Source organism: Dermacentor albipictus, chromosome 10, assembly GCF_038994185.2.
Source record: "Dermacentor albipictus isolate Rhodes 1998 colony chromosome 10, USDA_Dalb.pri_finalv2, whole genome shotgun sequence".
Lineage (NCBI taxonomy): Eukaryota > Metazoa > Arthropoda > Arachnida > Ixodida > Ixodidae > Dermacentor > Dermacentor albipictus.
In genome coordinates, this window is record NC_091830.1 from 22,797,596 (window position 1) to 22,812,913 (window position 15,318).

General features: G+C 47.9%; 2 protein-coding genes across 10 annotated transcripts in view; one reads left to right on the plus strand and one right to left on the minus strand.

Annotated features, from left to right (window-relative positions):
* The window catches only part of LOC135921697 (uncharacterized), a 381,860-nt gene that overhangs the window by 252,683 nt on the left and 113,859 nt on the right, over positions 1-15,318 (minus strand). The gene's annotated exons all lie outside the window — the stretch shown is intronic.
* LOC135921704 (ras-related and estrogen-regulated growth inhibitor-like protein) overlaps positions 3,640-15,318 on the plus strand; it is a 60,661-nt gene continuing 48,982 nt past the window's right edge. The window contains exons 1-2 of one of the 2 annotated variants that reach the window (XM_065456011.1): positions 3,640-4,173; positions 7,590-8,929. In XM_065456011.1, coding sequence (XP_065312083.1) covers positions 8,866-8,929 — 64 coding nt within the window. In that variant the 5' untranslated portion in view covers positions 3,640-4,173; positions 7,590-8,865. Of the gene's footprint in view, positions 4,174-7,589; positions 8,930-12,239; positions 12,344-15,318 lie in introns of those variants that run through there. The other variant, XM_065456012.1, reaches the window with a different exon arrangement.

Sequence of the window (15,318 nt, forward strand, 5' to 3'; positions counted from 1 at the left end):
TATTACACGTTTGTGCAAAAGGCCTTTACATAAACAGAGATGTCATCCGAGCATGCGGTATGTAGTTCTTGGTTTAAGGGCAGCTGAATTAGAATGTAGGGTGTTTCAGCGAAGAAACCCGAAAAATGTTTTCTGCTCGACGTATTTTTCGGCGTATTCACAAACTGACAGCTGCGTTGACAACTCGTCGAATGCACGGGGTTTTTTTACTGACACATTGAATAGTATATCTGTAGCTCGATCGACATATTCTCCCCTGTATTCATAACTAGATGGAGCATTCACCGAAGTATTCATAGCTGGACATATTCACCGACTTAGTTACTGGCATATCCACTGGTGTACAGACAGCCTGGCATATTCACTGTCGTAGTTTGACGCGTTCCACTGTGTAATATCAGCACGAAATAGACGCACATGTATACATACTGGCGTATTAATCGGCGTTTTCCCAACTCGAAGCACTCACTCCTGTATTTACTGGTGTATTCTGCGATATAGTAATAGCATCGCGTATTCGGCGGCGTATTCCCGCCGCATTTACAGGCATATTCACTGATGTTCACGGCGCTTTCAGCGGCTAATAATACTGGCGCATTCAATGGTGTTTCATGGTCTGGCATGTTCACTGGCATGTTGAAAAGTCGATGTGTTTACTGGCGTATTCTCGGTTCGACCTACATTCACCCGTTTTTTTCAACGGACAATTCAGAGGGACATTCGGTGGCGTACTCAATGGCGTGAGCCGATTGAACGATGTTCCCCTACGGTCTGGTTTCATATCCACTGTATATTCGCGTTACTGGCAACTTTTTCAATATTTCTATAGAAGCTTGTGAATAAAAAGTCGACATTCCTCCTATACTCTACGCCACCACCAATAGACGTGTGCATTACGTATTATAACATGTGCTGGGCAGGCAATGTGATGCGTAGGGCAGGTAACCAGTGGTCAATTACGGTTACAGAACGCGTTTCAAGGGAAAGAAAGCGCAGTCGAGGACGGCAAAGAATTGTGTGGTCTGTCGAAATCAGACAGTCTGGTATTACAACTTGGAGTCAGTTAGCGGAAGACAGGGGTAATAGGGATCGCTGGGAGAGGCGCTCACGTTGTAGATATAAAAATAGGTGCGGCAACGGCTGCGGCTACTACTGCTGTTGTGGCTGCTGCTGTTGCTGCTGCCGATGATCATGAAAACTTCATAAGCTTGATATCTGGCGTAACGTATTAAACGCACGCGGCCAAGTTTGTGTCGCGTAAGAATTCAAGCAGGGTTTCGTGTATCCCTTATAGGTTTATCTGTCAGCGTAGTGAATGCAGGCTTGCAAAAGACTGGTTATTCCGATTGCTGTTCGGACAGGTTTATATTAAATGCAGAGCATCTGCTTTGCCAGCGGAACCGAACAATTAGTAGTTGCTGCGCCTAGGGAAATGGCTACGCCATGCACAGTCGCGTTTAATTTGATCTGCTACAAGGTGCCCGCGGTCGAAGCGGCTCTACGACTGCATATTGGTGCCGACATACGAAAAATTAATTATAGCACTAATTGGAATGGTATTTCATTCTAACATTTTTCTCATGTTAGCGTCCCTCTGCAGCCTTGGGTACGCTTCGACCACTGGCACCGTGTCTCATCTAATATTGAACGCGACTGTTTATTGAATATGAGCATTGACCCATTATTCGAGTAACATAATCTGTAAGAAACATTATCGAAGGAACCAGCACTGCAGTGTCATTTCTGTTTATGCAACTCGTCAGAAGCCATTGTAGATATGCCTGGCATGCGTCTCATTGTAGGTAGGCCATTATGCCTGGCATGCGTCTCAGCGCTTACAGCTTACGGACCCATGGAGAATTTCCTTGAGGATCTGTTATTGCGCTCGGGTCTACCAATGAGCGCTGACTAAAGGAGTGAACAAAGTGTGGTAGATCATGGTGAGAGAAGTCATACGGATATGCTAGTGATCACTAATGAAGCATTTATTCTATTACTTTGTACTTCACATTCATCCCACTACGCGAAGCAGTAACAGCACAAATAAAAGAACCTTGAGTTCTACACCGACGCATCAGTTCTGACACTCTGTTCGCATCAGTTCTGACACGATGCACTGACCCACAGTGTATGAAGTGCCAGCCTACGGCCATGGTTTCGTAGTGCTTGCAATTTATGGCGACCTCCGTGTCGAATATAATTTCACAACTCTACACATCATTTAGCCTTACTTTGCCAACTGGTTGGGCATGCGCTTAAAAGCAGACTTTTTAAAATTTGTATTATTGCCATAGATCCGCATGCTGACACGTCAAAGTAAAAAGTCTTTACATCTTTATCGCTCCAATATACCACTGAGCGAGGTTGAAAACATGCTCTAACGAAACAAAGTTGTGAAATAAATGCATAATGTGGTTCTAATTATTGGGAATAGTGTTGACAGAGGATCATAGTTCACAGTTGACCATTATGCTAAGTATTTAATCATGCATCGAAGCTCTGATAAAGAGGTGAAAAACAGTTCAACTTGGAACCTGCGGGTCCGCAAAAACATCTAGCATGCCGGTAGGCACGTGGATTTGCGTCCCAGGCTGCTATCGCGAACAAACTAATGAGAGCTTGAACTAGTTTATCTCAGAAGCATTAAATGACTGTGGAAGCATAATTTTTTTCGAATTATTGTTGAGATTGGAGAATTAGCATAGCGTATGGTTTCGAGTCCTTGTGGAACGTATTTGCTCGTCGAAATGTGGCGTAACACTCATCGTGGTCTATCCCGTCTGCAGACCATGAACCAGTGATTCCATAGAACCTTGCGCCAGGGATTTAAATTTAGTCAAATCATGGAGTGGAGTAAAGCGACGGTATTCTCGTAATCCTTTGCTAATTACCTTTTGTGACCCTTCTCAAGACTTTTCTCACGCGTACTAATCCTCGCATTGAAAAGTGACCCCATACGCTTAGAAAGAATAAACTATAATGAAGTCAGTCCATTGCGTTCATCAAAGACTACATATGATTCCTGCTAGTTGACCATGGCGGACAAAATCTCCAATCACTAACACTGCCGACTCCACTGTCAATAAAATCTGCAAATACACAACTATTCCTTCGCACTGTATCTCTTTCTTTCCTAATTCTCAGAAAATTTTCTTTCCGCGCCCCTGCAACTTTCGTCCATTGAGCAAAAGGGGGAGGATAACTGACCCATGTGCAGCGGATGCTCGAGAGTCATCCAAGGAAAAGCCGACTACGTTCGAAGCGGACAACCAAGCAACCGCCCAGAGGGCAATCGGTCTCACGCAACTGGCCCGCCTTGGACGACGAACACCCCCGCTACCACCACCACCACCAACACCACCACCACCGCCACCAGCAACAACAACAACAACAATAACAATAACAACATTGCGCCCTCAAAGCAAAGGAGGATGAAAGGACACGGAGAGGACGTCGGACCAGCACAAGTAGACGGGAGGAGGGAGCAGCAACGGCCACAACAACAACCCACGAGAAGGTTATGCGTGCAAAGCAAAGAAGGAAGAGACAGGGAGAGGACAGCGGCAGGGGACGAGAGAAGGGGACAGGAACCGGCGTCAGAACGCCCAGCAGCAACAAACGCCCGAGCCGCCGCCGCCGCAGCAGAAGCAGCAGATCGCGTCGGCGCGGTACACACACGGTGGAGAGCGCAGAAGGAAGAAGCCGGTTTCGGGTCTGCACGCACGCCTCGGCCGCATACAGCCGGCGTCCCGGGGAGAGGAGTGGGGGAAGGAAGATCGCGTGCGGCACGAGCAAGGTCCTCACGACGCGGTCAGTCAGTCGGCAAACGACCGCCGAACCAGCAGGCCGCCGCAGAAATCTCTCCCACGCGAAGGGAGCCGCGAACGAACCGATCCCCTCCTCCTTCGCGATCCACGTCAGGACGCGGGACACGTCGGCACGGTTCGGCCGCACGCTCGTGGACCCGGACAGGGTCTCGCCTCCGGATCGGTCGAAGGCCCGCGCTCGCCGTCGTGCACAAGCACGCGAACCGAGAAGGACGGCGACATCGGCGTCCGTCAGGTCGCTGGCTCCTCCTCGACGGAGTGGCCGTACTCGTCGTGGACGCTTGCTTTCGTGGACTTGGACGCCTGTGACCGGTCGCACTCAGCTTTAACGGAAGCCAGCTCTGAGGTGAGTGTTCGCGTTTGTCGACCCGCACGCTTTCCCAGGGTAAAGTGGTCAGGCACATGTGCGTCAATAGAATGGTCCGATACGTCGGACGGTCCTGGCAGGGAAGATGTTGGCTGTTCGGATTGTAGAAAAAATGTAATGGAACCTGTTGGTAATTTTAAAGAAAATTGGTATCAGAACTACGCGAGGGATCAGGTGATTAGCGCAGACGCCTTTTCCTGCTTATCTCATGCGAACACGTGGGTCAAAAGTGTCCAATACGTCGGACGACGCTCTTTAGAAAAGTTGTCGCTCTGACTGCTGAAACTTGGTGAAATTTGTTGGAAAATCTGATGAAAACTGTCAGGAGTTTGGTGGATCTCTTGCTGGTAGTACTAAGTGTAGGTGCCAGATTAGGTGGTCTGTTTGTGAACAAAACTGCCTTTGCCCTCGTGCTCCTCGCATGTACATCTGAAGCGTCGAATACGTTGGACGAAGTTGCTACCAAACTGCTGCAAACAAGACTTAATCCGTTGGAAACTATGATAAATGCTTGTCAGAAATTTGGCAGATGTCTTGTTATGTACCACCAGTCGTCTGGCGTCAGATCGGGTGAATCGTACGCACGTGTGTTTTGCGCGCGCTCGCCCACTTTCTGCCGCCTCCGTCCTCCACCTGTACGGTTTTCGGCGTGCGCAGGTGTGAATTTTCAGATATTAAGCGTGGGTTGCCGAATATAATGGAGTTGTTGGATTTAAACTTTGGAGTTAGTGAGCGAACCCTGTGTGGGTACTTGCGAAATCTTTTAGTTGAGACCGCTAAAATCTTGAAGTCCGAAATTACTTAACAATGTTTCAAGAAACTTTATAGCCTCCGAGTGCGTCTTGAGGTGTTCCGTATTAGAAGAATACTGTTCTTGAACTATGCCTGCTCGGAGTTTGTGCAGATCTGTACCATTAACTTTATTGCTTTCTGTACGTGTGAGTTTGCCTGATCACGAAGGCGTGGGGTTTTTTTCAAGCTCCATATCCAATTTAATGTCACGTGTGCGGCGAAGTGAAACTTGTTGATGTAGTGGATGGAGCATGCGCAAACTGATTCTGACATCTTTCGACCAGTGACAACTGTTTAAACCTTTTGTCGTTCATCCCCGGTGATGTTGTACTTATTTACTACCGACACCTCTTGCTCATGGAAGACCTGTCTGATCCTTAGCAGTGCACTTGTAAGAAATTCCTATGCAACACCTTTCTTTCATTTTGGAAAAATGTGTTACCCTAGGCAAGGGAAGTTCGTAAGTATAAAAATATGAAAGTTCGTTTGTTGAAGCTCGTTGTGGGCACTTAGCACACGTTACAAGCCTGTTGATATGACAAACCAAGCTTGGTTTCGACCAATTCTTGAACTCCTATTGAACGTTCCCGGCAACGTTGTCACATGTGCTGTGCTATTGTGCTTGCGGAGTGATATCTCTGTCTAAATCTTAACGAAAATTATGTTCGCAGTGTGCTTGTTTTGCCTATGAACAAGTTAGTTTGCACTTTTTCGATGGATGAATTCTAAGTTAGCGTAGACGGTTTAGTACAGCGATGTGAAGTCTTCAAAAGTAAGTCAACAATTAGCAAATGCGCACTGCGACGCGAAACCCTGCAAAACGTTCACCGTCAAGCAGTATTGCTGCTGTGAGTCGTGTGTGCGAACATATGAAATTTGGAGTATCATTCGAAAGGGTATGTTCCGAATCGAGGCATTCCATCCGACTATTCGATTCTTTTAAGTATTTTGCTGTGACTCAACATACAGGGTTATAGCGATTATTGGAGTTTGGCTGCCATGCAAAGGTATTGGTGTATTTAGGTGCACCTGCCTCTTTAAGTGCCGTCGTAAGTTCACTTGGAAATGTAGTGAGTTTTCTAACCTACAAACTGTCTATTGAACGGACTGACTTATGGTACGAATGAAAGATATTGTTATTTGGTTATTTGTACAAATACCATCTGTATCTGATGTAGTTTATTTCTTTTCCTTTCGTGCACATGTATATTTTTTTTTCTCGTTTTGCTCGGTTCCTGATTGGACAATCGAAGTCTTTATTTGTCGAATAAGGTGATACTCCAACATTGAACAATGCAGTAGTTCATTATGTTAGCGGATGTGGAAACAAAACGGCCTGTATTTTCTTTTCGCTTTTGCTCTGATGCCTTGGAACGCTTAGCAGCATACGGTACTGGAACTGTGATATCTGTGCTTATTGATAATCTGAGATCACTAAGCATTTCCACTGGTGCTTAATCCAAAAGAAAACAAAACAAATGTGACGATACAGAGGGCGAAGATTCTGCAACAGATTTGCTTCACTTTTAAAACTCAGTTTCTTCAAATAATATTACGTTACGAAAAATGCAGCATGGGATACGGCTGTCTGTGATGTAAGCCGCCTATGGCACACTACGAAATTTGCCCCAGCTTGAGAGAAAACTTGAAAGTTTGCGATTGGTTTGCCTAGCACAGGGAATAACCCATCCCGCCAAAATCTGACAAATTGAACGCTTTACAAACTCACCTCCTCCATAACTTTTTTCCCCAGTCATCAGACGTTATCAGAGTCGACGTTTTAAGGAGATATCTATTTGAACAAAGAGGGGAAGATCGCTTGTGGTATTGCTGTGCATGACGTTAAGTTTAATGTAGTATTGCTAAGTTATGATATCAATCGAATTCTTCACATATATACTGTTTTTCGTAGTAGTTATGGAATGCCTTGCTAAAAAATTAGGGCGATCGCCTAATTTCTTTTTGGAATACTCGAAGTGTGCCAGGACACGGAGCTCCAATCGCGTGTTTCGGTTGCACGGAAGGCGCACCTCACGGGTCACCAAACTTTCGTTTTTTTTCTGGTTTATTAAGTACATAATATGCACAGCCCGGGCCACCTCCATTTTAGCACACATAGCAGCTATAAGTTAAACTGCTTCAATTAATGAACACATAACAGGTCAGCGCGAAAAACAAGGACGAATAAAAGTACGGTTCGCACTGAGCTGTCACGTGTTCAAGAATGCACCAACTGGCCCATGCAATAGGCTTACTACTTTATTTATTTAAACACCGCGCTTCACACTAGTGTTTCCATATCTGCTCTGTGAAGTTTACATGGCTACAGAAACTAAATCATGTGACACAAGTGACTCCCATGTACAGCTATGTGCAAGCAAGTCGTATACAACTTCGAGAGGCGCAATATCTATTTTCTCTACTTGTACATGGACGAGGCCCGCTTCATGGGCTATATAGTACACGGCAGCGGCAGGGCGTCCTCAAAACGGTTGCCACCGCATAAATAACACGTCGACCGAGGCGCGGCAGTCATATCTCAAGCCAGGTGTGTGTGTCTGACTCGCCAATTGTGTAACTTACCGGCGGCGCATTCTTTTCAGAGAGATCGTCGCTCCGGGACCCCAAGAAAGGAGTCCTGCCGCCAGAGGTCGCACATAGACCGACTACTTCAGGGGGCATTCGCCCGGCATCGTGACATCCAGGGAGGATCGAGAAAAAGAGGAGGGGAGAAACAGAAACAGCTTCGGGCGGAGGCGACGCGAGAGTCCATCGCCAACGCATATCTGCACCCCTCCAAGCCAGTGGGCTAGCAGCTCAAGCAGCCGCGGCGAACGCATATCGAACAGGGAAGCTCGAATCTCGGTACGCCCGCAACCCCGATCGCGCTCCTACGTCTCACCAACGGGAAATTCCGCAGAGGGCACAAGCATCGGAGAGAGGCACCGAGACACGAACGCACAGACACGCGCTCGGCGACGACCACAAGAGACGGGCAGGTGCTGCTCCGGCCTCGAAAGAAGGCTTCTGCGGCAGCAATCACACGCAAGAGCGGAGCGAAAGACAAACGTGACGCGTTCGACGTGTGTGCCCGTGTCTTCTTGCTGTTTCTTACGACCGGGGCTCCCTCGTCGAACTGCGTTCGACAAGAAACTTATACTACTCTTGCTCGAGGAGTAGTACCACCGTCGGCCCCTGCCACCACGTGCCTACCTGCCTGCCTACCCTGACCGTCGAGTCGCGAGAGAAACGCGCCGGCTCTTCCACTGCCGGCGAAGCGCTCACCGCATCGGGAGCATCTCTTCTCGGACGCTTTTTTCTCTTCTGCTGCTCCTTCCTCCTCATCCACACTCCTCGCCCCGGCCTCTGGGAGAAGGTCAAGAGAACCACCTGGCCGACGAAGAGTGTGCGGTGCGGTGCGAAAACGTAAGCGCGAAAGCGGTTGCTCGCGAGGCCGCGCCTCTTTTCGGTTTCTTTTGTTATTTTCTCCGGCGTGCTTCGACTCGGCCTTCTCGGGGTGGCAGCGCGCGGTGCTTGTTGTCGGCACGAGTGAGCAGGATCTGCGTTTGACTTGGTCGGCCTAGCCAGATCGGCGTGACACGGTTCGAGTGTGTTGTGTGTGTCGCCTGTGGGTGGTTCTCGCGCCAATTCTATCAGCCAGCGTCTGCTGCAAAACCTCTCGGCAAGAGTGTCGTCTGGAGCTTTCTTCGCTGCGGTCGTCTGTTCAGTGGCCTGCTTCGTTGTGACTTTGGAAGAAGAATGGCGGCGCAGGACTTTCGTCTGCAGTTGCTGAAGTGCTGAAGGGGCCACGTTTTTGGGGGATCGAAGAAGGCAGGCACCGCAACAGACAGCAGTTAAAGACGAAAAATTACAGCGACGATGACCAACAGAGTGAATCGCATCAAGGTCGCCGTCCTTGGCGGGCCCAGGTCTGGAAAGTCTGGTAAGTCGATCGTCGCAGCCATTTCTTGTTTCGTTTCTGAACTATCACACTTTCCTTTGCTCCGCGATGTTTCCGTCCCCTACTGTGCCGTTCTGTCTTGTTGGCAGCTCGGATGAGAGACGATACGCTGTGACCTTTATGCCCCTCACCTGTGTGTGCCAAGAGAGCTCGCACTACAGGGGAATTCCAGAGCCTAGCGGAGTTTCTAGCTATAGTTTCAAAGATTGTTTGTGTCAGCGGACTAGCGGTTTATTTCTCTAGCCTCTGATCTTTTTTTGTTTTTCTATGGTTGGCTGTGTGGGCGACATCGTGTGATCCGTCGGTGCCTTGGTGTAGCGGTGGTTATTTTTCCAAACGAATCGGTTTATACCGCTAGCACAGGCCCCAGGTTAATTTGGGAAATACTCCAATAGGAGACTCCTTTGAGCTGCTGACACTTCCCAGTTTATTGTTCCTCTCACACACCTATGACATCGGTCATGGATGAAGTGTCTCCTGGGGCACGACCACTCTGCTAGTTTTTAAGTTCCGAACGGAGCGCCAGAAAAAAAAAATCAATCAGACCTGGATGCGGATTTTTTGCGATTATTTTTGAGCAGCGCTGCGAACTTAGTAGCACATTCCAATGCAAGCAGTGTGCATTTGGAAAGCACAATCACGTGATTTGTGTTGGCCTTAAGATTGACTGTAAACAATATGTTTACAAATGACCAGCGCGATTGAGGTAGTGGCAAACGTGCACATCGTTTCTCCAACGACGTAATGGATGTTGCTATATTGTGCTATGCAAACCTGCTTGGTCATTTTGCTTTCCAAAGGCAGTTGGCAGAGACATTTTGCAACGCTATGGTTTAAAATATGAGAAACACGGGAAGCTTGCCATCTGCGCACGGTTGTATTTCAACCTACTACGTCTAATTTAACCTAAAGTACCAAGCTGATTCGTCAAGTCCTTTGTAGTTTAAATATGCCCTCCTTATTACATGCCAATCACAAAGGCTCTTCAGCTTCGGTTCCCAAGCTATGATGCCATAACTCACATTTCTCTGGAGAAATACATTTAATAATCAGCGGTACTTGGCTTGTGCACGTGTGAAGTTTAAGCCAACTACGCCTGTTGTTTTGATGTTGATTGCAGCAAGCACTGCTACGCCGTGCATCAAGTAGTTATAAGCGTATGTTTCGCTACGTGTCTATCACAAAGGCTTGCGAAAGCGTTCACTGAAAGCGGAAGTGTTTACGTCTAAGTGGTATAGTTGATCGATATATTTATGCAAATCGCGAGGGTCCACCACTTATCCGCAACGAAGATGAATGGATTGCGGGTGCGCCTTACACGGATGTCAGATACGATAATCGGCATACCGCAGCGATTTACGCAACCACCATATAGTCTACGATGCCCTTGGACAACTATAGCTTTCTCGCCGCATAGCGGCGCAAGAAACGCCCCGAGCACAGGGGAGTGAAACCATTAGCACCTGGGCGTGGGTCCTGCTTCGCACCATTACCGCAATCCTCGCAAACAATTCTTTAGTTGTTTCGGTTGCCTATTTGAGCGATCTATTCGCCACAGGCACGTGGCCTTAATCTCTGCCATTCAATCAGTCGAACGCAATTTTCGTCCACTGAACCAGGGCGGGAAGGTTGATTATCTTTCCCATTAATCGGGCAACACTTTAAGTGCGGTTGATAGTATTTGTTCCAGTTATTAGTCAGTTGAGGTCACGTGATCCACGGGAAGCAGGCTTGCGTCCGCATAACTGTATGCGCATGTATCTAAGAATAGCATCTGCGTTCAAGTAAACGTCCATCTGTCAGAGGAGGGTTTCAACTTGATATTTGTGCTCATGACAGCATACTCAAACTGTAACAATGAAGATGTACAATCTCGTCGAGTACAAGAAGAGAGGGCCAAAAAGCAGTTACACCATGTCGATGACGTCACAACAGGGACAACTAGTCTGGCCATAAAGATTTTGTTGAGTGGCCTTTAGTTATTGCCGTGGACTTAGGCGAATAATAGGAGAACGAGATCAATTATTTATGTTTCACCAAATGCAAATGATTCTAACATGAAAATTGACAGCCATTATTATAGAGGGTGTTCCAGGGAACATTTTCAATATTTTTTCTAGAATTACCTGTGGCAGAAGCACAATTCTAGTGCTTGAGCTGGTCTACTCGAAGAGGCGGTAATTGCTTGTACAAAAAAAAAATGAAATGCAGAATAGACTAATTAGCAGAAGTTTACTAATTAGGTTTATAACTAATTATTTTGTATGAGCCTGAGAAGTCGTTGCAAGTGGATTCGCCTTGCAAACTCCTCGGCTTGAATTTGTGAATCGCAATATGTGCCATAAGGTTATTAGTTAAAACTTAATTAGCGAATTTTTTGTTAATTTGTGGATTACGCGTATCATTTTTTTGTGCAAGTAACGTTCGCCTCTTCAAGTAGACCAGCTCAAGAACTTGAATTATGCTATCTGCCACAGGCAGTGCTAAAAAAACGTTTTTAAAGTGTTCTCTGAAACACCCGGTATGTTGTCCAAGCGTGCAGATTGAAAAACCGCCGAATGTAGGTCCGTTTAAACCGGCAAACGTTATCAGATGGGACAACGTTTAGAAGCCAACGGTGGCGGCAGTCTTTCGCGGTCATTGGTTTCAGTCGTCGTTGTAATGACATGTGCAAGCTGCGTATCTGTGTTACCACAGAAGCAGCATGGAGAAACCGCTCGAAAACTTTATTTTGTTCGTACGATGAAGCTCAGCGTTTATCTTAACTATTCGCGAAATTGGCTACGGCCAGTTCGCATCGGACCAGGTCCTCGTCTGTTATAGCTCGTAAGACATCTGTCTGACCAGAAGAGACACCGCAAGCGATTTGCATGAGCCGAAGAAGCAGCAGCAGAAGCAGCAGCAGAAGCAGCAGCAGCAGAAGAAGAAATAACAAGAGCTAGTCAGCAGAAGCCGTGTTTATACTAAGACAAGCCAAGACAAGACAAGGCGAAATGAACGCTGTGCATAGAGCTCCGCTCAAACAAGAAAGCGCAATCGCGACCGACTCAAGTCGATCTCGAAGTTCGGCGAACTTGTAGTGAAGGGTTGCAGTACCTTCTTTTTATCTTATTTTTTTTTGTTCTGGTCGTCGTCGTCGACGCTTGAGTGTTAGGTGCGGTGACATTTATTAAAGATAAGAAAGAGTAGCCAATCACAGCCACCAGAACCGGACTGCCGTATTGAAAGAGGAAAGAGAGGGAAGGGGGGGGGACTAGGGGGAGGGAACCGCTAAGAAGGAAATGCGGTCAATGGGATAGTGGTCATCTCTTCTTTAGCGCCCCGGCGGCTGCAGCCCCGTTGGGGCGATATTAAGCGGCGAATGGGCTTTTTTCATTTTTGTTCGGCGTCTTGTCGGTGAGTATTAGCGGCTGCAGTCTTTCTTTATTCTCTGCTTTCGAAACCGATTTCGCCTGGTCCGCGCGCGCGCGCTCCTTGAGCTGTATGAACGGGCCCGGCAGTACCTTACCTGGCCCAGGCTGCCGGCGAAAGAAAATCTAGGTTACGCTCTGCAATAACCAACTCCCGCCGGGTTAGTGAACCCAAAGAGTCTTCACATCTCCGGCATGTGAAGAACTGCGCGCGCGCGGTGTATGCCGGTTGAAAATGTTCACGTCGTCTGCTTCGCATTGGCAGCGCACATTTGAAAGCAGACGTCTAGAATGCTTCATCCCAGGCGAGAAAGGGGTGTGTGTGCGTTTGTATGTGAAGTGGCGGCCTGTTGCGCGATTGGAACAGACGGTCGTCGTCTGCTCGCGCTCTGCGTGACGTCCTGTCGCTGGTCAATGCGCAGTCGGTCGAGAGCGGTGACCTTAAAAAAAGTAGAGAAGATTCACGTTCGTAGCAGGAGAGTGCCCTCCCTGCGGCCCCTTCTTCCACCGCCGGTTTGGCAGTTGTCCCTCTCGTCGAATCGAAGTCAAAAAGGTTGTTCTTCAATTTGGCACGCGGCGAGGATGAGCGAGTGGCTGCGCGCTGGGTGGCGTGACGTAACAAGGTCTGACGAGATTCGTTGGCGCCAGCGAAAGGTAGGTCTTGTCCGGGTGCTAAGATTTAACACCTCTTTCTCAGCTGGAGATGAAGCGTGCCGGAGTGGAGCAGGTTCTCTTTTTTTTTTATTGGCACGGAGAGTTTGTTTTGGCGATGCGTTGCAGAATCCGTCTTGTCGCGTGTGGTCGTGCTTCAGCGAGCTTTGTCGGCTTCTTGGTGAGAGAAATGTTCAGCTGCTTTTGTATTCTTTCTTTCGGGGGCATTCCGTAAATCTTGTCGGCATGCGTGTAAACTGATTAACGGCGCCGAAACCCTGAAGCAGCAGAGATTTGTCTTGTCGGCTCCGTAGCGCTTCCAGGAATGTATTTCAAGGGCAGATGAACATTTGAACGTGTGATAAGCCAATAGCACAAGAGGAGTCGTACCCTATCTCTCACACAGTTGGTGTACAGCAGAGTGGCCCAGGACGCTTAACCCTTCATACACTTTAGGCCACCATGCTCATATATTTCTTTGTGCATGCATGAGAGTGTCTGTGCACATGAGTATGTGCAGCGCATTGCGCACCCCGAAGTACGCTATGAAAGTGCGAAAGCAGGCGCATCTATTTATGTTCGCATTGATACACGACCAAGCGTCACTATCTCGGCACACATTTGATGCCCGAGTGTCTGCAACAAAAAAGGCGCATAAATCAGGCTTGTGCTCAAATCCACAACAGCGCGCCTTGTATTCGTGCACGGACAGAGTTTGTCGTGCCACAAGACACATCCCTTTCTAGGTATGATCACTGACAGGGGCTTCCTGTGGAGGCCCACTGCTCCTACCTCAAGAGGACGCTTACTTCCACTGCAGATGTAGAGATGTTAATGTGCGGGAAAACCTTCGGCTCATTGGCACTCCCTGCTGTAGCTCTACAGAGCTCTCTTTTTGGCGCTTTAAGTTACAGCCTGCTGGTTTTGGCAAATACATGCAAAACAAATGCTATCATTCTTCAGAGTCTGCTAAGCCAGGCATAACGCACCTGTTTAGTGCTACCACGGTGCCCGTTAACTTGTGCAACAATTCATAATCGCTCGAAACCTTTGTGTCGCAGCTGACAGTCACAGATCGCACATTCGACATCACTCTCGAGTCCCGAGTCACTACATGGCTGCTTTTCCGGCGCACAGACCTCAAACCACATGTTCGGAAGTTGTACGTCAGCGGTTCTGCCTTCCGCTGACTTTTACAATAGCAGCATGATCTTTGTCACCCCTGTGAGGCCTTTGACAACCACAGGTGCGCCTGAAGATATCGGAAATTCCGAGGACGGCCGACACTACAATAGTGGCCCTACAACAGATGGCACAGTTACTGGACGAAGGGCATTGGTTGATGGCGCCAATTTACGCTAACGGATTGTGGTCCTTCACCAGCTATACATGTGCTCTTGTCATCATGGCTATACATGTGCCATGTTCAAAAGGTCCCATATGATGAAGCCAAAGGCGAGGATTTCAGCCCTACGGGCTGCTGTCAGTTACAACCTGCAAACTCAGCCTTGAAATTAGGTCGCATTTTGTGAAGCGAAGGTACTCCTTGAATGTTTACAGCCAGCCCCACGACGCAGGAGACATCAGCAGTCGGTATCTGATATTAGGCAATCCCTCAGTCAGGCTTCGTGTGAGGAACATTACGTTGCATTCAAATGACTGCCGGGTTGCGGTGGCATCGTCCGTAACGTCTTTGCTGATGAAGCTTCCGGTTCAGTCCGCAAAGCAAACCGCATGGTTCCCATGCGCTTGTCAAGAAGGGATGCTACAAGATATCTTTATTTGTCTGCTCATACAAAGACGCAACCTTCCTGGAACAACTAGAGCGCGTGGATTTGTCGCCTCCGCAGACTTTACCTCTCCTTTAAGCTGCAGATGCCATCGCACCTTTTCCGTAGCGATGCAACTTCACTGCGGTGCTTCTGTATATGAGTGGTTCTTTCGAAAGCGTATTCTTTCCTCAGTGAAATTACATACACTGACATGTGCGATTGATGCAGCGGTGAAGAAGAAATCCGAAATGCCTTGTGTTGTACTCGTTATGACATCGAGTGTGACCTTCTTTGCCCTATGTCAAACCAGCTAGACTCTACACAATTTTCAAAGATTCATGGATTGTGGCCTCATAGACTTCAGTATGACGAAGCAACTCGGGCATTGCCACACTTTCTGAAATCCGCTTGCCTAAGTGACCGTTTGTAGGTGCAATGGGCAGCCCTACGTCTCCGCACTGTGGCTGCCTCCTTCATTCTCTATCGCTTATTTCTCTACCAATACTTCATTCTCCTTGCGTAGGGTTGCAAACGGGAC